Raw genomic sequence first — 24,866 nt, forward strand, 5'->3', positions numbered from 1 at the left:
TTCAAACATGTAGAAAGGCTGTCATGACATCACTTTATTTTATTTTACTTTTTTCAAAACACGGAACAGTTTTGTCTTCCCTACATGTATATTTTACATATATCCAGCAGAGTTTTTTGAAATGTATTTCTTAATTAAAAGTGCCTTTTCCACATTTTATCAGTTTTAAGTAATTTAAACAGACAAAGCATAGAGGTAGAAATTGATGGTACCTTACCATTGTCCTTCTCGAGCAGGAAAAAAATTATTGGATGGGCTCAGTTAAAAATATTTTAATTTATGTCAGTCTGGAAAATATCACAGTTTATATATAATGCTTTGTAGAGTGTCACTCTTATACCTCAGTCAGTCTCCTGCCACAAATTACAACTCTGCAAAACCTGCCTCTGATAGAGGACTTGAGATAGTGGTCACTTACCTAGAGTTCACTTTCTGCATCTTAAAATGTACAGTTTTTCTTGGTGTATTATAACCCTTGGAAAGTTAAATTATTTTTAATTAGTTGTCAAATGCTTCAGCCCTTCACCTAACTTTATACTGGTAATAGAAACAGTTTCTGCTTTATATTAATTGGGTGTGTTTGGCATTATTTTCTTTGTTAATTGGTAACTGATTTTTTTCATCATTAATATGTTATTGTATGTATTGTGCTTGAGTTTATTTTTATCCTTAATAGAAGGCAGTATTTTTAGTGTAGACAGTTGTCTTATTTGGCACTGTTGACTGTTTTCTGGAAAAATTGAGATCTAGATCACTGACCATTCAGAGAGTAGCCAGTAAAATTATCAGTTAGTCCAGGCCTTTTGTTCTGTTCTAGGCATCTGGTAATGACTAGTTGAGTCTTTGATCTCACTCAGTATGATGGAAATCAATGATCATGTTTTCAAGTTTATATATTGAATTTACTGCATTGTATTCTGAGATGCATTTGCATTTCAGTTTTACTGCATGAAAAAGAAAAAGGCGTAGGATATCGTTAACAGATTAGGGTATCAATGTGATATATCAGTATATCAAGTGTAAAAAACAATATTCAGTATTGTTTATACTTGTTTCTCTACCTGCAAAACTCCATTCTGTTTTTGAAAGACTTCTGCTGCACAGGAATTTTGGAAAACCCAGCAGATCACAGAAACTGTAACTCATGGAGTTTTTTTTAAACTTTTAGTACTTCTGCAAAAGTACATTTTTATGAAGCAAGTTGATTTAGTATGCACCGACTTTTGTACAGTAAATTTTTAATGAAGTGGCTATTTTTGCTTGAGCTTAGCAGAAGGTCAGTTATAAAGTCTGTGAATCTGTTCAGTCACATCCACTGTAATGGTCTCATGTATTACTGATATGCTGGTGAAATCTAACAAGCTGACCAAGAGAGCTGGAAAATCATGGCAGATATTACGGCAAATATTACAAGCCATCACTATGGCTACTAGGAACATTGATAGAGGGGAAATAATCAAAAATCTTTATATAGTCAAATATGTGTATTCCAGAAAAAAAAAAAATTGTTGTGGTAGAACAGAACTTTGCTACTGAGGGCTTAGAGGATTTTCTCCATTCTAAGATATTGTAATTTAGGGGTTTAGTAGAAATAAGCCATCCAGATTTGCATTTCTGGGAGGCAATTTACACTTCTAGTAAATCTGGTAAACCACTGGATGCAAATGTTACATCTAAGCGTTACAGGCCACTGATAGCACAGAAGGGAGGAAGTCAGCCTTGGTATTTCCTGTTATCCAATAGAAAAGTTCTATTCACACATATGCTGCTTTTATCTGCAAAGTTATTGGGTGAAGAGACAACATTACTCTTTCCTGCTTTTCTGTCATATTAATATATTGTTCAATATTTCCCTGAATCAGAGATAGTATTTTGTACCAGTACTTGTTTTTAAATTCTAGCTTTTGTCCTGGCAAAGGTTAGGGCCTTGTACAGATGGTGGAATTAAATTTCCTTCATGGTTTTACTGAACTTTGTTTTCTGAAGCAATTTTTAAAAATACTTTCCAAGAATAAATCAATGAAGTTAGATAAGAATATTCTATTCTCCTATGCCTTTGTTGCAAGATGTTTTTTATTGAGCTGGTTTTATCACCTGTCTGCATATTCATGGCTTCAGATACAATAATTTCACATTCTTTATCTGGCATAAAAGTATTATTTGCAGGTGTTCTTTAAATTATAAATCAAAATCAATGTGGTAGAAAGATGTGTAAATTCAATTTAAGCAATATTAACATAAAACTTGAAGTAGAACCTATGCATTTATATATAAAAGTAGAACTCTATTGTTAGTTTTGGCTTGATCATCTTCAAGTAATTGTTGATTCTTCTTCAGGTTTCTCAAAACAAGTTTCTTAAAGGATGCTTTTTTTTTAGAATTCTTCCTTGACATGACTGTTGTACCAACCAGCCTATTTGTAGCATGCCTTGGATATTTTCTGTTTTATACTTGCTCATTCTTGAAACTTCTCTTTCAAATATTTCTTATTCAAAATGGTGAACATTAGAACATCACAATGTTTAGCAACCATTCATTTTCTTTTTATACTTTCCAGAAGAAACATTCATGCTTCTTTAATTTCATTAAACATTGTCCAGTGATCATACAGTGAACTGTTAAAATAGCTTGTAAGACTTCAAGAGCAGTGTCAAGTGTCTACACCAAGTTAATGGTGAAGCGAATGTATTTTATTGTGTTTTATAAATTATTGAATATTCATAGTATGTAAATTAATTGTTGCAGGAAAAATATTTTTAAAAATCTGATTTTGAGAGGCAAACAGGGATGTATGACCTGTGCAACTGAAGTTTGCTTCAGGGTATTTAAGGTATTTAATTTGTGGTTTTAATTTCTTTCCATTGTATGTTAAAGTTTTGGTTTTTACTTTTGTAATATTAGAAGTAGATTTAATTCACTGTTACAGTACATGAATTAAAGATACCTTTTTACTTTGAAGTGTAACAAATCCGTTTTCCAAGTGCTCTTAGATCAGCAGGAGGAACTTTCATTGCAGCTAATGAGCTTACAGATATGACAGTTCCTGAAGATTTATATAATTAAAGCTGTCCTTTCTTTTAAACATAATGACTTCCCTGATTTTCTGTTAGTATTCCAGACAAGAAATATTTTGGTAATTCTGTACAATTTACTAATTTCTTTTTTTTTTATGGTATTATAAAGCTTTATATTGCATTTATGCAGGCTGCTGTTTTACTTGATTGACTTTAATTTACACAGGCCTTACAGGTGTGATAGAGGAGTCTTTCATATTGTACTAACTATAAAGCTGCAGATTTTTCTTTATCTAAAAGACATTAACTCATCACAGCTTTACAAGTAACATATCCATTTTCTCCATTTTGAAACTTAATGTAGTTTCTTTCTAGATAATTAATTTCACTTCAAAATTAAAAAAAATAGGAACCAAATTCAAAATGTGAAGTTCAAACTATATTAATGAAAAAATAGCCCCACCTATAAAACATAAGGACGTTAGGGCAGCATGAGAGAAAAATAGTAATATATATGTCATAAGAATTCTATATGTCATAAGGAAAGGGTGTTTTTCTTATTAGAGAAAAGGTAACAACAATTTTCTCAGTACTATTAAATAATATATTTATGCTATGCATTGCTTCAGAGGCTCTTGTTTTCAGTCCATCAGGGTTCTATACTCTGTAGGGGAAAAATGTGGGTATCTGCTGAAATACAAAAAATATCAAATGGTTTACACAGAAATCAATTGCAAGAGGAACCTTAAAATGGTGGAAAAGGCAATTAAAAAAACTGAATGCATTATGTGGATGTGCAGACCCTCGAAGTTGAGAAAGCTTAATTTTAATGAGTAGGAAGGTGCTGAAATTGCATTTAGATGTACATGTGGACTTGTGTATCTTGCTACCTATATACCTCAAGGAATTAGATCTTAGAGTGACAATATTGGGTAGAAAACTAATAAATGTGTCTACTTTAAGACTTTTATTTTTAACCCTACTAGACTGATCTTTATTGCCATTCCATGCTAATAGTTCATTTGGAATCATTATTAATCATTAATCTCACTGCATATTCAAAACAGTTAGTTATTAACAGTCATACCCTAAATTATTTGCAAGTATACGACATGCTGTAGTCAGCTCAGCACTTTGTTGTCCCCAAGGAAGGAGGTGGTGAGGCTCAAGAACTCTTCAGCAAGGGAAGCTGCAACTAATGCAAGGGTCTTCTTTCTGCTCCCTCCTCTGAATTTAATTTCTTTTTTTATAAGATGGCTTTGTCTCTTGATAGATCCTGGTCCACCACTGTACCACATCACTGTGTTCTGTGCAGCAGTAGGGGACCTTGATCTCTGTGTTCAGGGCTGGTGCCATATCCTGTTGCTTGGCCATTTTTTCCTGCTTGCTTTAGCAGCTGCTTCTTTCTTTCAGTAGCAGCTCAGGGGTGAATAACTGACAATCAGTGAATTGTCAGTCAGGTGTTTCTGTTTTCATCTGTTTCCCATATTAACAATTTCTGAGCTTACACTATACATTAAAAAAAGAGATGTGGTGTCAGACTGCATTTCTCCCAGGAGGCTCTTGAAGTTTATAACAAGTCCAGCAGGTCAGGGTTCTTGTGGGGGGTAGTATAGGGCATAGTTGCTGTAAGATCGGAGGCCTAATAGTACTGGTGAACTGGGTACAAAACTGCTCCCACATTGTTTACCAGTTACACTACATTAGTGTGCTCATATGTGAATTCAAAATAGGAGACAAAAATCCTTTCTAGGTGCCTTTTTTCATGTGTGAAACTAACTTCTGCTCTGGCTACAGAAGGGAAAGTCTGAGTGCTAAAAAGCCAGTGGCATTGTCAGAGCTTTGGGGAAAAAAAGATCTCAAAAGGAATATTGTATGCACCTTAGGCACACACACACAAAGAAGAAAGGGGAGAGAAAAGGCAACAAAGACAGAAAATGGATGTAGAGACGAGGAAAATCATTAATTTGGGAGAAAAAAACCTCATAATTTTTATATTTTCAGTGCTGTGTGACACTGAGTCTATCCAAATAGATCTTATGCTAGTGTTAATGGATATTTCCAACCTTTACTGGTGCTTACAGAAGAAGTCAATACTTTTCCTCTGTAATATTTCTTTGTTAGTGCTCTAAATCCACCTGAAACTATGGATGAGGTTTTTCTTGTTGGTTATGGGGCTTTTTTGGCTGTATTTTGTCATTTCACCTTACTTTTAAATGCTGCATTTATAATATGATGACAATTTTAAAGAATTATTCAGTAAACTCAATCAGTCCAGTGTAATTTTCACATGGCAAAACCAATAGTATATTTCTAGAATATTTTTAATAATATGGCATAATTTTTTGTATCAGGCTAGAGGTCAGTTTGTCACTGTCACTCTCTCAGAATAAAGGGGCCATAATAACACAAGGGAGGAAAAATACCTGTAGATGAGAGGATGAAATCAAGATTAGGAGATGGTAACATCCAAGCAAATTGTCATAGAATGTGGGCATATAAAATGCCTGAAATATCGACTGATGCAAAAAGTAGCAAAAGGTTTTTAGCAATAAAAATGGGACAACTTGCAGGTATTGCTTCACTTTGGAGAATTATTTTTGTATTTAAGATAAAACAGGTATAGTTTCAAATCTAGTTAAATATTGCTTTATTTTTAGGCAAGAATAATGATCTGGGGATGGGAGAGATAGGAGTGAAAATTCTCCATAGAAATTTTTTGAAAGAAGAAAATTCAGAGTACTGTATTCTCATACTGTAAATACCAGTTTCACATTCTGCATCCTGAGATAATTGAGATAAAACTAGAAGTTTAATAAATACATTTTTATCAAACTTTCCTGTGGCTATATTAATGTTGTGCTACTGTAGAATATTAAAGAAACCTAAAAAATTATTTGAGCAATTTCATGTCTCTATATCTGACTTTATCAACATGAAGATTTATAAAGGAAAGAATTATCCAACACAGGGAGAGGTTAATGAGAGTAACATAAAATAAAAATGAATTTATTGATAGCTTTGGTTATCAATTTTTAATTTTTTTTTCAATCCCATAAAATCTATATTGACTTCAGTAAAGCACTTGATATTATGTGCAATAAGACAATATTCAATAAATATTGAATAAAAAGTAGAAGAATATTTGAATAAAAAGTAGAAGAAACAAAATACTGTCTTAAAAGGAACATGGTAAAAAAAAAAATTGTGGTATTGCACCAATGAGCATGTCTGACACAGGGTTAGATAGTTCACCACATGAGAGAGGTATTGAGTTGTCATCACTGGGTGATCCTGACAAAGCAGAATAAAAGAAATGAAAATCAATAACATGAATTACGAGATCATGCATCTTGATACTGTAATAAGGGCTTTGGTCAAGAAAAAAAAGATATTTTGTTGTAAATTAATCAGACAAGGTATTCTCAGAATAACTGGAGAAATTGTAATGCAAAAATTAAAGGGCTGGTGAGTCATCACCTGAAACACTGTGCAGAAATATTTCAAAACAGAAGCGGTGAAGAGGCTTCCGGAATAATAGTGATATTAGAAAAACCAGATTCAGAAGCCCTAAGAACGAAGTTGTTTTAACAATAAAAAACAGATGATGGGAAATCTAATTATTTCTTATAAAGATAGCAGGAGGCATTCTGGAAGAGGGCTGTGAGAGCTTAGGGGGTATGAGCAGGTGTAAGTAGGAGATTGTTTAGGCACACATTCATTGTATTCAGCAAACAGCCTTGCTTTGTGGGCTTACTGACATTCAGAACCTCAGGGTTTGACTTTGTTTTTTAACTAGCTTATGAGTTGTGTACTACAGTTTGGCTTGGGTTTATTTCTGAATTCCTCTAGGATTAGGGGTTAAAGTTAAGGAGATTTTTTTTTTCATTTTCTGCCATTCTTCTATGTCCCTTCAGATTTTATATCATGTCTTTCAGAGGCACACAAGAAAAGGTTGGCAATTATTTTATATGATGTTTTTTTGGAAGAGCTGGTTATAGTACGAGGTTTGATTTTTTTTTTACAAATCTGTTTTCACTAAATTGAAAGCTGCAAAGACAGTAGAACCAAACTTAATAGCAGTGTATTGTGAACTAGCCTTTATTTGAGGCTACTGTCAGAAATATAGTCTTAAAGGAAAATATATCTAATAGTAATACACTGCTGAAATCAAAGGCATGCTGAAATCTTAAGTTCAAGAACAACCTAAGATCATGACAGTGGGAAAAAAAAAAAAAAACTCTTCAGGACAAAATAGAGATGAAGATTCTTGATCAAATACGTAAATGTTCAATGTTAAAAAAACTGAAGTACTGAGTGATAAACTGGCTTTGCTGAAAGCAAGAGCTTGAAAATCTCTGAATAACCTGTTAATCAGCTCTAGACTCATAGTTATTTTGTTGGGTTTCTCATCTGGGTAAAAGAGTGTAGCTGTTAGCTGCTGTCTGAAATTGGTGTAGAGGATTTTTTTGGTGGGTTGGGCTTTTGTATTGTTTTTAAATCAGTGTTCCTTGCCAGCTCTCATAATTTTGGCATTACGTACTATATGTACAATATGGATATGTCACATTAATTTATACTATGAACTCTATGCAAGACAAACAGTCTTGTGAAGAGTTCAGTCAATAGACTGCACATAAGTTGTTGTATTCTGTATTTCTTAGCATCAGTGACATAAAATGGTGTGTGCCTGACCCTCAGATGCTTCTCACACCAGCAGATGTATGATTTTCTATTAAAATCAGGTTTGTTTCTGGGGCCAGTGAAGACTGAAACATGTCTTTGTCAACATTGTCAGCTTCTAATTTTAGCTATGCTCCCCAAACAAAGCGTTTTTTTAACTACTGAATCCAACTGACCTAACTGGTGATGATTTTGGCTTACCAATTGAGTCAAAATGTGCAAGTCTAACATGCAGTTGAGAAAGTAGTTTTTGAGTAACCAGAGGCATTTAAAAATGATGTTTACAAAGCAATTTTTCACATTGCCATGGATCATTTTATAGTTGTGTTAACCTTTCTGCCATTAATGGGATTATAGTTGCTATTGAGCATTTTACTGTAGTCATTTGGGGACTCTGTCAGGCTTGTATCAAGGGAGGATGTGTTTATTCTATGTATTTCATGTTTTCTCTCACATAACTATTTGGTGGATGAAATTAGGGATATACTACAGATTGTATGGTAAAATGAAGGTAACTATACCTTTACAGATATTTACAGTATATTGTGAATGAAATAAATAATTAAAAAGAAAAAAAAGTTGTTAGACTAGAATTCACAGTCTGTTCTTACCTCTTTATATATTGCTCCTGTCAAACTTAAATAAATGTTGACTTCATAAATAATCGAAAATAAGTTTTAACCGATGGCTATAATACAGATCTAAGAAAGAATACATTCTAAGTATCCTAAAATTACTCTGGTGATCTTGATATTTCAATCAACTATTTACAGATCAAGCATTCAACTCTACATGCATTGCTTCAAATGGATGAATGTTGTATCTTGCTTTTCCTGGCAAAGAAAATTTTTGCTTTTTTTTCATTCTTCTATAAATCCCTGATGTTTTAGCTCTGCTCTTTTCTTTTTCCTAAGTCCCTGTGCTGCTCTGTTGTACCCTCTCAAATGCTTGGCTAGCACTTTTGCTCCAACAAATTCTGTTCTTTTTTTTTACCATACATAGTGCTTTTAAACTAGAGAACTAAGGTTTGGGTTTTATGCATAGATGTTTAATAGCCCAATTTTTTTGTGTTTGGGAATCTTATTTTCTTTGTGATCATTCATGAAAATGTTTGTATTTTCTGTTTTAACAGAATGAGATAGAGATAAGCTTTATGGTTCTTAGAATATCTTGAAAACTTGTCCTTTGGTTAATCAGAAGAGAAAGACTGGCATATGTACATCTCAGATTCACTAAAACAGAGCGTTAATTGCAATGCAAAACCTTGGGCATAAAAACATGTAAATATGTAAATACAACATTCAAACAGCATGCATCTAGTGAGAATAGGGCAGCTGCATAAGAGAGAGCTGAACATTATAGAGTGACGTCCTCATTTTGCATAGTAATTTGTTCAGTGTGCTTTTATTGCAGAATTAACAATGTAACATGCTGACTTGGGTAAGGTTTTAACTCTTGCATTTTGGAAACAATGATTTTTGTTTCGTGTTTTAACAGAATGAATGTTCTGTATTTTAGTCTCAGCAGAAAACCTGGAGAAGAGCCTCAAGCATATGGAGAGGCAACTTCAACAGCTTGAGAAGGATTTGCAGACTTTTCCAGTTCCTGAAGATAAGCACGATAAGTTTGTAGCAAAAATGTCAATATCCTTTGAGACACTCTTAAAAAACAAAACAAATGAAAAATCCCTTAGTGATTACTAAGTAATTTAAGTAATTTAATCCCAAAGAAATTTTAAATTTCTTTGCATAACTTCTGTCTAGTTTGTAGCATGTATTTTTGAAAAATCTGACTTGTTTTTCTCTCAAAAATGAAATACATGTACAGTCCAATTAAAGGATTACTCCAAAGTGGAATGAATGAGGAAAAAATGCTTGCTGTTGGCTTTTATAATGTATAGGAGTTTCTTAACTTAGTAAAGAGAAGTTATAATAGGAATGTTAAGCACTGTGGGTGTTACATGGCATTTTTGTATCAGAATCTCCTAGAAAAATATGTCTGTCACCCTGTGTCTCTTTGTTTTCTAGTGTATACGTTACCATTGTGAATGTTTTTGTATATGCAACCACAAAACCAGTAAATTTCTGTTATTTCAGAAATGAGATTCACAGTCCATGAAAACTGTTTTCTGGCATTATTTTTGCCAAAATTCTTTTTCTCACTATTTATTCCAAATCATGCAGCCAACTTCACTGCTTGTCTTTCATAAGAACACCTTGTGAAATCAAGATAATTAATTAAAGTGGAAAAAAAGTAATTCTTTCACTTAAACCTCTCTAGCAAATGTTAGCCATGTATTCTTGGCACCAAGACTAATCTGAAAGCAGAAATATGAGCAGACAGGTTGAAATTTGCTCTGCAGGCTTGGTTTGGTTGTTACCTAGCTGGAAGACTGCTCTGTTAGATACAAAGGCTGGAGGACTTGGGACACAGTCCTCTTGATTCATCTCATCCTATTACACAAGCCATGGCAAATTACCCCAAGGCCAGGTGAATGTACTGGTTCTTCCTGTGTGAGGGCCAGTTCTGTCTTTGTTAGATGCACTGCAACCCAAGTGTTTGCAGCTTAACTGCTGTGTGTTATCTTTACCTTCCAGTGTTGTTACTAATTTTTTTTTAAAGTTGGGTATTTTGTTGTTGAGTTTGTTCTGTTTAGTGTGATGCATTTTTTTTCCCAGCTCAATGTCTTTTTGGAAAATACATTGCAACCCCCCAGCATGATGTCTCTACAGTATGAAACATAAGTTTGATCATGAAGAAAGTAACAGCATAATAGGAGAACTAGGAGATGGGTTCTGAAGGGAAGAGATAAAATATTGCCAGGAAGTTAGAGGAAAATATATCCATAAGAGCTTTTGGAGAATATTGCTAGGACTCATAAAGTCTGCATTTTGTTTGGAAAATTATATGTTACTCTAGGAAGTTAGGAATGGGAAGCACTTGTTAAAAATTCTAAACTATGAAAAAGGACAGGCCCTTTTTTATCTGTTAAAATATAATAGACGATTTCAGTTGGAAGGGACTTGCAACAATCCTCTAATCTGAAATAGTCGTGATGCAGGGTCTTCTAACTTTTTGCATGTGTTTTATATCCATTATATGCTAATACCAAATATCTATATTTAAAAATGATGATGTAGGATGCTTCATTTTCCTTTGTGTTACTGACTTTTTAGGCATTTATGAAACTTCCTAGCAGAAGTGAGTGGAATACTGTGATAAAAAGTTATAAGTTGTATTTAAGACAGAGTAGGTAGGCAGACCTTGTCAATAAGTAGCATAAACTTTTTCTGGGATTGAAATTCCATTGCGATATATGACGACCATTAGAGCAGTTTACTGAACGCTTAAAATGGATAGTGATCATCTTAGGAAATGCAAAGGAGGACCTACAGTTCGTCTTTTTCAGGCATCTCAAAAACTCTAATCTGCTAGAAAATATGTGGATTATCAATGTAGGTTAAGAAGATAAGTCATAGCCATAAAGTTAAATTTGTTCTTTGCATCAGTTTTCTTTAGGGAGAATTTCACTTGACCCTACTGTGTAATATTGTAATTGGAAGGATGATGTTAAATGAAAGGATCAGTAGAATTCTTTTTCTTAATATAGAATACATAGCAATTAATTCCCAGGAGTAAACAGTGATCACAAAACACTTGAAAAAAATTCAAAATTAACTCAAATATAAACTTAATGGACTACAGACTCTTACATGAACTAAGCTAGCTGGAGCCACAAAGGAATCATGCAATTGAGGAATATAAGAATAATTTGGGTTGGAAGGAACCTCAAGGATCATCTTGTTTCAACCCCTCTGCTATAGGCAGGAACACCTTTCAGTAGACCAGATCAAAGCTGAAAAGAAACCCACAGGTTTTTTAGAAGGGCTACAAGGAGGATCTTCAAGTCAGGCTTTCCTACCAAGAAAACTGATGAAGACTAAATATGAAATTAACATCTATTAATTGGAGGTAAAATGTGATGGCAGAGAGTCATTGTGTGTTTTGTAAAAAGAAACCATCCTTTACAGGTCTATTGCAGCATGCAGATAAAAGTAAGAAGTCAATAGAACAGAACTGAATTTCCATCCATGTTTCTACAAAGTGTTTTCACAGAGACTTAAAAGGAAAGAAATTTCTTAGGTTAAAAAGTGTTTTGATTACTTTTTTTCTATTATTAATATCTTTGAAAAAAATCCTTACATCAAAGGGAGATACTGGCAGATGCTGACAAAACAAGTGAACCTCAGTGATTATAGACTGATATATAGAGTATATACTCTGTATAATATGTACTCTGAGTAATTATCTGATGTTGGAAAATCAAAAAAGTTAAGAAATTCAGTAAAAATAATTGTAATTTTGGTTCCCATGAGAAGGAAAGAGAGGAATATATTCTTCATGTCTTTAATTAACCATGGGTTCATCCCACATGAAATACTGTCCAGCAGGTTAAAAAACACTAACAGAAATGTTTTCATGGACAACAGACAATTAAACTGAAAACGTGAATTAATTTCATGTAAGGCCTAGATAAATGGCTAACAGTAGCCTAGAGGCAGCTTTAGCTTAGAATAATGACTAACATCCAGATTGTTAGAAACTGACTTATCATGCTACATTTGCCAGGTTTCATTTCCTCCTTGTTTTTCCTAATTGTTGGATATTGACTGCTGTCAGAAACTGGCAGAAGAAATATTTGGTCTTACTTAGAATATATCAGTTCAGGTAAAACCAGCTGTTAAAATCTGATTAATGACCTGAGAATATATGCTGAAGTCAATAATGCGCATTTTATTTAACAGTAAATATGGGTCAGTATGGGGGAAAGGAGAATGTAAAGCAGAAGATAGTCCTCACACGTGGATCCAGTGGCATGCTGTTAGTCTTCCTTCACCTTGGGTTTCTTGGTTGTGGTGTGTCCTGAGGTGGTTAAAACTTTTCGCTATTTATATATTTTACCAAACAAATGAATCAATGGTCATTGGCTACACAGTTCTCTTACTGTTAGTCCTGTGCTCAGTCTTTCTCTTTGTTTGAGTCGTGGGTTTTTTGGTTCAGTGGGTTGTGATCTTTCCCTGCTAGAATTACCTTGCATCCAGCTGGAGCTGATTTCAGCACAGTTGCTGAGTTGGCTTTCCTAGTCAAAAGGAAATCGACTTTGACTTGGAACTTGTACTTTCTAGAAATTCTGCATTCTTTGAGTCCATTATCAGTGATCTATTCTTCTCCCCCATCTTTGTTGCCTTCCCCTAGGTCTGAGATAACACCCAACAATAGTACCAGCTTTATCTTAACTTGAGTTCCTGTCACAGTAGTTTAATTTATAGTCCCTAGGAGGCATATTTGTGGAAGGGCATCTTCAGTAGTCAGAGTTGCCCATCTATCGCATAACTTGGAATGATCTTTGTTTGAGCAGTGATATTTCAATTGCAGTTGCTTCTTTACACAGATTTCCACAGTGGGAATTGTTGTCTGGATGCATTAACCAGGATTTTCTACCCAGATCTCACCTCTTCCAGGTTAGAAACATCCTGTTGCTCCCTTCTGTTCTTTCCTCATGGCAAGGTTCTTCTATGGCCTAAAGAGTATTTGAGACAGGCAACTGTGCTCTTTAAGTTCTTACAATAGCCATACTACATATTTAATCGTATTAGACTATTCAAATACAATATTTTGAATAGTAAATATTATGAACAGAAATAGTTTATTCTCACCTACTATCTGACCCAGCAGACAGCAATTTCTAAACAGCATAGTTGCATACAGTTTTTAGTTATGTCTATGAACGCGCTAATTAAAGCAGCTCACTTTTAAGAAAATAGGAACTTCAATAAATTACGAAGCAGAAAAGGTTTGATGTAAAGGTTAGATAATCCTTCACAGCATGATGAAATCTGGACCTGTCTTTACTTTTATTCCTATGACAAGGAAATCTGAATGGTGATGATGTCTTGAAAAGCATTTGGCTCATAAAAGAAACCAGCAGGAAGGCTTAAAAAAGGAGGATAGTGCTTTGTAGAAAATAATTTTTCATCCTGAGTACAATTAAGCTCTATGGACAAGCAGACCATTACATCCTGTCGCTAAATATCACAACCCAAAGCCCCCTAATGAACTGATTAACATTCTTGTTTCTTTAGGAAGTCAGAGACATGCACAGTTGGTTCACTCTTTTATTGACAAAGTCTGTAATTATGAATATTTCTACTATATATTAGATTGTGTTAATTTGTGAGCCATTCTGTGTATGCTAGCTGAAAAGAAATAGTTATTATCTCAATTCTTCTGTTTCCTTTAATTAGGGAAGTCAAAGAATATTGAATTGATATTGATCTAACGTATTAAATCCATTGAGTTAAATGTTCCATAAAAAGCACAGTGAACAATATACCCTTGTACGTTCAAAATAAAAATTTAGTGGGTTTAGGGAGAGTATTTAAATTGCATATTAAAAGTTTAATTAAGTGATTTAGTCAACATGCTGTTTATCAATACAGCTCCCATCTTCTGATTTTCCAAGCACCAGCTGAGAAAGTTTGAGCTTACTGATAAAAGTGATATTGATGGTATTCTTTACAGAAACTTATGGAACTAATACTTGAGAGACAATCAGCTGGTGCTGCTTTTCAGCTAGGAAAAATGTCCTTTCTTCATCAATTAGCTGTTCCTTTGCCATTTAATTTGATTTGTTGACATTGTAGAAAGGGGAAGAAGAAACAGCACATAAATAAGTCAGAGCCTTCAGTACCAAATGAGGTAAAAGGAACCCATTTCAGCTGCAGGGAAGGGTATTGCTGCCTCCAAACTGTTGGTTACTTAATTGACCTCATAGTTTGAAGTTCCCCCTGTGCAACATAAACTGAATCTGTAAGATGTCCTTGTATCCTAAGGACTTTGTGGATTACAGGACCTGAGCTCTTCAGGTAAAAAAAGATTGTGTGTTGCTCTTTGGTAGAGGGTCAAGATGTTAACTGTGTGGACAGGTAATGAGATAGGACTTTGCCAACCATTGTAAATTTAATTTAAGTCTATGCTTCTTCTAATATCTGGTCTGGACTTAAGGCATATAGCTAGCACTGGTTTTACTTGTAATATATGATACATACACAGTGGGTGCAGCAGCTTTTTGTGATACAAATACTTGGCCACTTTGTTTAGTATTGTAGCATAGAGATAAGTAGGAGTGACTCAAAGAGAAGGTATTATTTGACAAGTACTCTTCAGAAGGTACTGATATAAAAATCTAAACATTTCTATGTGTTTCTTGAACTATTATTTTCAGATGCAGAATTTTTCTGTTGAACTTTGGTATATGTATATAAAAAGAATTCTCTTTGACATGTATTTTTCAGACAATTGCAATTATTTTCCTAAAATGTGAGAAATCCTTAACAGAGTCCAACAGCATTCACTCTGCTTGCTATGAGTAGAAAATTATTTGTTGAAATGGTTGGAAGTGACCTCTAAATCTTTTTGCATCAGTCTTCAAAAGGTTTGCCATGCTTTGTGGAGGCTGTTGTCATCTAGTATATGGCACTCTCAGTTCCCTTATGAAGATTCTGCTAAAATACAAGTAGTCAATATTGGGGTCTTTTAAGGAAGTGTTAAGTAGAGATTAACGTTATTCATCATCTTTTCTAGGGTAACAGCTGCTTTTACTTGGGATTGTTATGCTGAACTATATTAGTATTCTATATACACAATGTATTAAAATCAGTATGAACTTCAGACAACCAATTCACTGTGAAAAGAGCTGCCAGAATATGCAAGACCAAACATATAGCAGTTAAAAATTTTGCCACAGATCTTGTTTCAGCTGTGCAGTGCTGTCTTGTTACATTAATTAGCAGAATGATCTGTAGTCCAGTGATTCCAAAAAGGCAGTCCATGAAGTAAAGCCACTTCAGAAAAATTAACAAATACCAAAAAACTTGATTTTGTTTTCTTCCCACCTGTGTTGCAGCTCAGCTGTACTTCTGTCTTCATTCATCCAAAACCAATGAATTGTTTAGTTGATAATATGTATGTATCAACCTGTTCATAATAATTACAGTTGGGATTGCTGTAGTCAGTAGTATTCCCTGTTGTTTCCAGTTTAGCTAGAGTCGGCTAACAAAAGCCATATTTAAGGAGAAAAGGAAGAGGGGTTATTAAAAGTACCTAAATTGCAGCACAGTCTCAGTAGAATGCCAAGATCTTAGGGGTATCTCATAATGCACCATATGGAAAATAAAAATCTCAGGATTCATTGTGTCTGGCATTGAAATACTAGATAGCAAAACATCTTGCCAGAATACTGTAGTTTGTGTTTAAAATTATGCATCAGATATTCAAAGGGAGTCAGTTTTCAACAGTGTAAAATTAACCAGCTTGTATGGACTCTATTAACATAGCTATAATTTTAGCTGTGTCTTGAAGAATATCACAGAAATTTTCTCTCACTTCCCCCACTCCCCAGGTTTTCTTTTCAGGATATTTTTTTGTAATTCACAAGATGAAGTCTACATTTTACTGATCATTTCAACCCTTTTTTTTGTTTTTGCTTCCTAGAAAAGTAAAAATACTGGAGTATTTAATATCTGTCATTTATGTAAAGAGACAGCAAAATGAATTTATCTAATTTTCCTTTACCCTTCACTCTGTGGAAATAAACACCCTCATAATTGCAAAAACCTGTATTTTTTCTTAAGATCTGTTAATAGTAATAGAATCACAAATAGTAAGTATCCTAAATATTAGTATCAAAATTAAACCAGATGTCAGAATTATTTTTTCTAGTTTCACTCTTTTTTTGTTGTTTCGGTTTGTTTGTATTTTTGTGAACTGGTGACATTTCTTTGATGGTCTTAGTTTGTGTTTTGTCATGTCTTGTTTCACAGAATCCTTTTTTATATAGTCCTTGGACAGCATTTGTAGACAAACTTCTCATCAACTTTCTTTGATTTCCTACCAATCGCTTTTTAAGAGTCAGAATAATTTTTTAAGAATCTCAAGATCAGTTTCCTGTGTGCTATGCTCATCTTGGGAGCTGAGTAAAGGCGATTCAAAGTGATGTAGAAGAAAAGAGGGCTGGCAGCATCAGTTCTCTTTGAGCTGTTGCCAGCCAGTCAGCAAGGCAGTCTGGAGCTGCTTATGAGCTGCATCTTGTGAAGTTACTAAAAGCATGAAAAGAAGCTTATACTGGCAAAAGAGCCATGTTGAGAAAGTCTGAAATTAGGTGGTTGAGGGGTGATAGAAGATGTATATTTTTAAATTGTTGAATCTTGACTTTAGTTAGTCCTTTTTCACAAGACTGTAGTAGGGGAGGCTGTTCTGCACTTACATAATCAGTTAGTAGCCATTAGTGACTAATTAGAATATTGTGAAAGTGCATTATTTCTCCCTTCCTGCATATATCTGAGATCATTATTGTGTGAATTTCTGGCCTGGATTCTAAATCACAAAATAAAAAACCCAGTAACTGCTTATTTGTTATTTTTAAAGCAACCTTAACAAACCAGAAGGACACTTAACAGTACAACAGAAATGTAATTCAGCTTCTAAACAAAACTAAAAAAGAAGCATTGCAAAAAACTTGAAGAGTGAAAACAGTCATCCAGCTGTAAAATGTTATTATATATTATATACTGGTCACTTGTGGAGTTCCCCAGGGCTCAGTATTGGGGCCGGTCCTGTTCAGCATCTTTATTGATGATCTGCACTACAGGATTGAGCTCACCCTCAAGCAAGTTTGCTAACAAAATGAAATTAGGTGGGAATGTTGATCTGCTGGAGATAAAAAGGCTCTGCAGGGGGATCTGTGCAGCCTGGGACAATGTACTGAGGCCAATGGTATGAGATTCATTAAGAAAAAATGCTAGGTCCTGTTCTATTCTGTTGGTCTAGATTTTCACGCACTTGATTAAAAATTCTGGGCTTCATAAATTTTCTTTTGCAGTAGTTGAGGTGGGCAATTGAGAGTAAAGATAAAATGGCTATTTCTTGTCTTTTGTAGCATTCACTACAACAAAAAAATAATGGAACATAAATATTTGTTTAGCTACCAATGTGTTAAAGTACACACTTCCTGAAGTTGCCCAACATAAAAAAATGGTTATGTAGAATATTTTGTCTTTGAGCTTCTTTGCCAAACTATGTTATTGGAAGTTCTGAATAAGCATAGAGGTTTTTATTTTATATGCAATATTTTGATGCTGTTTATAAATTGTTTATCTTTTATATAAGTAGTTTTATTGCTTTCACCTCTAATTTAATTAAGTTGTGTTGACATTGCAAATAGCCTTAAAAAAAGCATAAATACCTAATGCAGCCTTCAGGAACAGAAATAAATGTATTGCTGTTACAATGAAGTTTTTTATCTTTCATTATTTTTACGTTTAATACTGTTTATCAGTATTTCTGTTTCTACTCTAATTTTAGTAGGGACTATAGTATTTATTGATAAAATATTCAAGTTAATTATTGATATATGTACCTAAATTCCAAGGATATTATAATTTATATACCTAAGCATTAAGCTTCAATAAGGAGACAGTGATACTAAATAAACTACATGGTTGCTTGAAATTAGATTAGTTACATACATTTCATTTAATTGCATAAGAAATTATCTAGTAATTGAATAATCTTTAAATTTAAAGTGGTTGATGTATTTTGATAAAAGTCCCTGAATTTATTCATAGGCCTAGTATACATAGTAAATACAACATGGAAAGAATTGTTTTGTCTTTATTTGAGGAAGTAAAAAATGTGTATGACATACAAATCAATGTTAAATGAAAGCAGTATATTTGATTGGATTCACTGAGTATTCTTGCAGCCTTAACAGCAATGTACAGCTTCCTAGATCATGCCAAAGAAGATTTTCAGAAACTTTCACGGATGCATGAGAACATGGAAAAACTCTATCAGAATGTGATGGGGTATTATGCCATTGACCTGAAGAAAGTTTCGGTGGAGGAGTTTTTAACAGACTTAAACAACTTCAGGATGATGTTCATGGTACAATATGTTTATTTTATACCTAATGTTTCTTAGAAGTTATATTTTGTAACCTTATCTATATGTATGAATTTGGATAATAAGCTGATTTCTGTCACACCTGTCTTCTTATGATGACATAGCTTAACTTACTGACTACACTCCTGCAGGGATATTGTATGAGCATGAGTTTTGTGGCAAAATCTGGACGAGTGATCCAACAAATGCCTATAGATCAAAAGACAGAAAGATCGAAAGATTCACTTAGTCATTTTCCACCTACTTCTCATTGCAGCCTGGTCATTACAGCTTATTATTACAAGACATGTATTTAGGTTGCTTGCATGTTTCCAGTCTTCTTTGGTTTTATTTGGTTGGTTGGGTTTTTTAATATTTTCTGATTATAGGTGGAGAAAACTACTTCTTTCACAGGTACTGAGAAACAGTTTGAAGTTCATATATCTATCAGTTTTGAAGAAAATGCTTAAACTGAAACCCATATTTAGCAACCATTTGGAACATGTCATGATTACTAAGCCTCTGCTTCTTCAGAGTTTAACAACTAAAACCCTAGATACTATTCAACTGCAATGATTTTGCTTGACAAGTTACATATGCCAGATTTTTGGGAACAGGGGCATTAATTCTGTTTTCCTAACTTGAACAGTTCCTAATACGAAACTTAGTAGTCTGATTTCAGAATTAATAAATATTATGAAGTAGTTGTATTATTTTAATTTCTGATGTTTAAACCATACCTTCCATGTAAATGTTGTAGAAATTTAAATGCTTACGTTCATTTTGAGTTGGAGGCTCTAGGAAAGTGGATATGCTTTGCATTAATTTGCCCATATTTCTTCTTTGTGTCTTTAAAATTAGCACTGATGCTAGCTTCTACTTAACAGCAGTTTCATAAAGATAGATTAATTAATGCTTCAATACAGGTATTATTGATGAGCATGATAGAAGGAACCTTGAGGAAAATTAACAATTCTATCTTGCAGAGCAGTTTGAAGGCTGTATGAAAAAGGTGGCATGAAACCCCTTATAATTCAATGACACCAATCAAAATCTTGACTAGCTGCTCAGCTTTGAGACTTTTCAGAAAATATTTTTGAGATGCCTAGCATGAGACATATGAGCTGATTTTCATGATTGTTTAATATTGGGGTTTATTACTGACAGAAACTGAAGGTGATGGTTATCTTAGAAAATTTTGTTCAGAAGACTTGTTATTTTTAGTGCTAAAAAATCACTGGATTATTAAGAAGCTCAAACTAAAAGATGACTCATCACCAGTAGGTATGGGAGAGTGAAGTTCAGTCAACTTGTCATGCAAAGTTTATGATTTACGTGAAGTATTTTCCTATTTATAGGATTTTTTTTCCATTCTTAGTTAATGGAAATGTATTAAAAAGTTTTAAAAATCTCTGTGTTTAAATTTGGAGCCCTACACTTGAGTTTTGTAGCTAACTTTGATTTGCGCTTTGTATTTCAGTGTTATATGGTAGCTGTGACAATTATTATTCGCACTCTTTGAGCACCACATCTAGAGTACAGTTACTTGGCGAGATCCAAAAAAAAGGGGTGAAGCATCTTGTCTTCAGAGCTTTAGCTTCCACAGCTAAATTCCTGGTACACTCGGTGGAATATCTTAGCTATTAGAGATCCCTGTTAACCTCCCTCTATACTTTCACAGCATCATGGGTACTGCTAACAAGTTCATTCCTTTCCTTGGACAGATAGCTTTCATGATGAAGAAACTGTTTAATGGTTAGAATTTTCCTCTAGTTGTAGGAAAGGGAGCAAACACACCTTGAGGTAACAGTTCTTCTGTCCAAGACGAATCTAATCATAGGGTGCAGAAACCCCTTGCTCCTATTGGCACTAGGTTGCTCTTCAGCAGAGACATAACTTCAAGAACCAGAAGAAGAGCAACCAAGTAAGAGTGTTCCCTAAACTCTATTTTTCCTTTCTATGAAGCAAATGCTTAAATGAAAATTAGAAATTACCCTGGAAATCACAAGAGAGAACCCAAGAATGCCTCAAGTTTGTAGAATCTAGGTCTTGGCATTCCACTTACATTTCCTGTTGAAAACACTTGGGACAGGTAGGATAGAATTTGGCCTTAGGGCATATTTGTATGAGAGTTTGAGTGTCTAATCTTGTGATTTAGGCAAGGGAGATGCATACTTAATTTATTTAGTGGAATTTGGAGAGCTGTCTACCTGATGTCTCAAAGGAGACATAACAACAGAAGTACCTAAGCTTCCTGGGAAGTGTCTTAAATAGTACCCAAGACATCATCAGCCTGAAATTTTAAGCTTTGACATAGAATTTATGGAAAATTGGTTTCCTGTTAGAGAAGGGCTGGGGGCCAGGTGTGATACTCCAAAGCATCCAATTTGCACTGCATATGAAGGTATAAATTATTAAGTCAGGCTCACTTGTTTAATATGATTAAAAAGAATAGACAACTACATTAGAATTATTGCAGTCTGAGGCCGAGTCCTACTGATAATATTTTTTTGGGAAAAAGTAGAAATTTCCTTGATCACTCTATTAGGAAAGTGTGCGATTTCTGCCAGTATTATACTTGTCAAGTACCAGGTCCCATTTGAATTTTATCCAGTAGTTTATTCTACAGAATGCCCAGTCTGAAAATCAGCAAATCATTTGTCAAAATTAATTCAATGAAAAATTTTATAATTTTGTAGGAAGCATCTATCCTCCTCCACGTGAATCAAGAAATTTGACAGAGGTGACTTTGGAGAGAGTCACTGTGAAAGTACAGTTTTGCTTTGTATAAAAAATCCATTTCATTGACATTTTTTTCATGATGGAAAGCTTATTCTTCTTCAGCTATCCAACACATGTATTTCTTCACAAGCTTTATGTGATTTTTTCCCCCCCTTCTTTTGGTCACTCTCTATGGCAGTGATACTGCAAACAGTGCCTATGTGCCTGTGCAAGTATTGCTGTAATCTGCATTTGTCTGTACTATGTAATACTTGTCAGTCCATTCTTTTTTTCCTGAGTGCACTCTGGACGTTTTCCCTCTAAAAACAAATGAGACATTAATTATCCCAGCAAACTTGAAGCTTTTGCCTCTGTCCTTGTGAAGATGTTAGCCATTTTGTAAGAGTGGACAGTTTAATGTATTATCATAGACAGGGTTTTATATAGCTGTTCTGAAGAAACCAACTTTCTGCAATGAAGAATAGGTGCACTTTAATGCAAATGTAAATTCTTAGAGCACTAAGAATTTACCCCTGTACATATAGCTAACATTAAAATAATGAAAAGTTAATCCCAAAATACTTTTGTTAAAAATATATTGAATGTAATAGAGTTCTTTTGCTTAATTTTTTTATTTCAAAACTCTGAAACTCATTGTTTCGTTTTAGCTTCACTGGAAGTTTTGGAGTACATATTTATGATTCTAAATAAACAGTATTGTACGCATATTAACCAGATTTTTTAAATCCAGAATTAACGCATGTGTTAATAAGAAAAATGCAACACTTACCCAGGTAGCCTTGTTTTGCTTGGTGTACTGGCAGCATGAGAAAGAAGAAACTGTTGAAATTGTTTTAGAACTACAGATGCTAATATACAATTTTGTAGAACAAGGTGGTTTAGAGATTTTGAATTCTTCCTATATTAACATGAGTATTCTTAAGATGTATTTCTTGCTGAATTTATAATCTTCATTTTGGGGCAATTATTATGCTTTTAACATGATTATTCTGAATTTGCTTTCTCTTCTGAATAAAATATTTTAAATATGGAATGTGAAATACTTGATTTCATAAATTGAGGTTAGAGGTTACAGTTTGAAAGCATTTTTCTTTGTTTTTAAGGTTCAGCTTTTTTTGCTGACTTCAATTTTAATGGAACTCTTACTTTTTTCATAGCAAGCAGTAAAAGAAAATATGAGAAGAAGGGAAGCAGAAGAAAAACAAAGACGTGCTAAAATAGCTAAGGAGAAGGCAGAAAAAGAAAAACTAGAGAGACAACAAAAGAAAAAACGCTTGCTAGAAATGAAAACAGGTAAGTGATACAGAAAACATATTTAACCAAGCATTTTACTGGAAATAAATATTCTATTTTTTCCATTTTCTGAGTGTGCTGTGAGAAAAAGCAAAATAGATGAATTCTTTTTCACTGATTAAATTTTTCAGCAAAGAGGTGTTTAAATTTTGGGTTTTTTTAATGGGCTTTCCTAATCGCCTGGGGTTTTGAGTTATAAAATAACTCAAATTGCTGCTTTTTATTTTTCCCTTGGAATATGTTGAACCTTGTGTGACGAAGTGTAAGTTCAGTTATGCTCAAAACCCTTTATGTTACTTGAGAAAAGACATTTTCCAAATCACAAAGCCATTTTCTTTAACTAAGGTTGCATACCCATTTTTGTTCTCCTCCTGAATTACTTGGTATTTTATTTCGATTATGTCAATTGTTATTTTAACAGTTCCCTATTGAAACACCTCAAAAAGCCTGTCAGCCATGCATTTTAAAAGTTACTCGTGCTATATTGTCTTTTGTACCAAAAGAGATGGCAGATGCTGTGAGTTTTCTGTTATGAAAAGAGGTGTCTGATGATCCTCCATATGCTGTATTTTATCCTCGACTGAGCTTCTGTAGTCCCTCAGAATGATACATGACTTACTGTGCAAATTGCCATGAGCTTCTCTTTTTTCTTTTTCTGAGCAGATCTTGTTAAACAGTTCCCTACCTAAAGCCTGGTTGGCACCTTTGGCATAAATGATTATCTGTCTCTTCCAGTTTTCATTAATAGCCAGAGTAGGTGTGCTTAGTTTCAGAGATGCTTCAAACAAAAAGTCTTTCATTCATTTTTATATGCCTGTCCATGTTTTGAGGTGTGAGTCTAAAGCTTTCTTATGGGAAATCAGGCAGCTGCTCTCTGAACACAGAAATTCTAATTCTTTAGTAGTACAATTCAAGACCCAGTCAGAAAACCACCAGTGACAATCTTTTCAGTGCTCATAGAAGATAAGGAGGATGCAGAAGACTACGAAGGGGTAAAAGTGGTGTCTGTATTTATGCATGGCTGGAAGTGTTTCAAACAAGATTTCTCTCAGACATGTTGTATGTATGACTGATAGCATTTTGGATGGAAAATTGATAGTCTTTTAGTCCAAGTTAAAGCTGCTTTCAAGTCCTGTTCCTCAAAATGTCATGTTCAGTCTTCCTAGGTGCCAGTGTTGGAGACTTAACGTGTTATGTACACATGTGTATGCAGGCCTCTGGATAGTGAACCCTTCCACTTCAGCTGATGTGGCAGGGAGCTAAATACTTGTCCTCTAGTTGTCTTTAAGTAGCCTGGGGTTTTGATATCATACAAGTGCATAGAAAGATGTTTCTTCTCCTGTGAGTCATTGAAGGTTCAGTTTGGAATGGCTGATCTAAAGAGCAGATAGTATAAGATGATCACCTCAAGCGATAAATGTTTTGAGCCTGATATGACTAAAGTGGCCATTTATGAGTTATAAGGTTTTTTGTGCCTTTTTGCAACATATTTTTAAGTCTACTAGAAAACCGGAATTTTGGGAGCGGGAACGAAAGCATTGTGTGGTAGATTTGTTTGTCAGGGAGGACAACAACAAATGTGTGAAAAATGGGCTTGGTTGTTTTGTGGTTTTAATGATAATTATTGTTATTTTGACAGTCTTACCAAAACTGCACTTACAGTATTTGATTGGAGGCATAATGTAGCTCTGATATTTTGGAATTATATAGATAATTTTTTAAAAAAAGCTTTTTCCTTTTTCCTGTTTTTTTTTTCCTAGCTATGACTTGTTCATTGAAAGGCTGTCTTCTCATTAAGAATCTGTAAATCAGTCATGTCCGATCTGCTAAAAATTTCATAACCAGGTCCTGTCTGTCAAAATATCAAAACAGTCTTACCTAAAGTGTGATGTAGAGTAACTGATTTTTGCTGCCTATTATTTTTTTATATGGTGATTAGATCTCATGTTAGATTTGTAGGAACATTATTTCAAATATTGCTCAAGTAAAACTCACTGAATGTAACCAACCCAGAAGTTTTTTTTGGGGTTCCAAAGAGATGCATACTTGGTAGAAAAGATGAGAGTATATATGCTAAATGTTTCTTCAATATTTTTTTTTTCTCAGTGGATAGATCATAGTGTATTCTACATC

General features: G+C 34.0%; 1 protein-coding gene across 8 annotated transcripts in view; it reads left to right on the plus strand.

Annotated features, from left to right (window-relative positions):
• Positions 1-24,866, plus strand: part of DIAPH3 (diaphanous related formin 3) — a 208,424-nt gene that overhangs the window by 114,446 nt on the left and 69,112 nt on the right. For all 8 annotated transcript variants that reach the window (XM_085576840.1, XM_031504802.3, XM_077781371.2 and 5 more), the window contains 3 exons: positions 9,216-9,340; positions 18,537-18,701; positions 22,598-22,733. In XM_085576840.1, the coding sequence (XP_085432966.1) occupies positions 9,216-9,340; positions 18,537-18,701; positions 22,598-22,733 (426 nt within the window). The remainder of the gene's footprint in view (positions 1-9,215; positions 9,341-18,536; positions 18,702-22,597; positions 22,734-24,866) is intronic.

This window comes from Lonchura striata, chromosome 1 (genome assembly GCF_050655825.1).
Source record: "Lonchura striata isolate lonStrDom1 chromosome 1, ASM5065582v1, whole genome shotgun sequence".
NCBI lineage: Eukaryota > Metazoa > Chordata > Aves > Passeriformes > Estrildidae > Lonchura > Lonchura striata.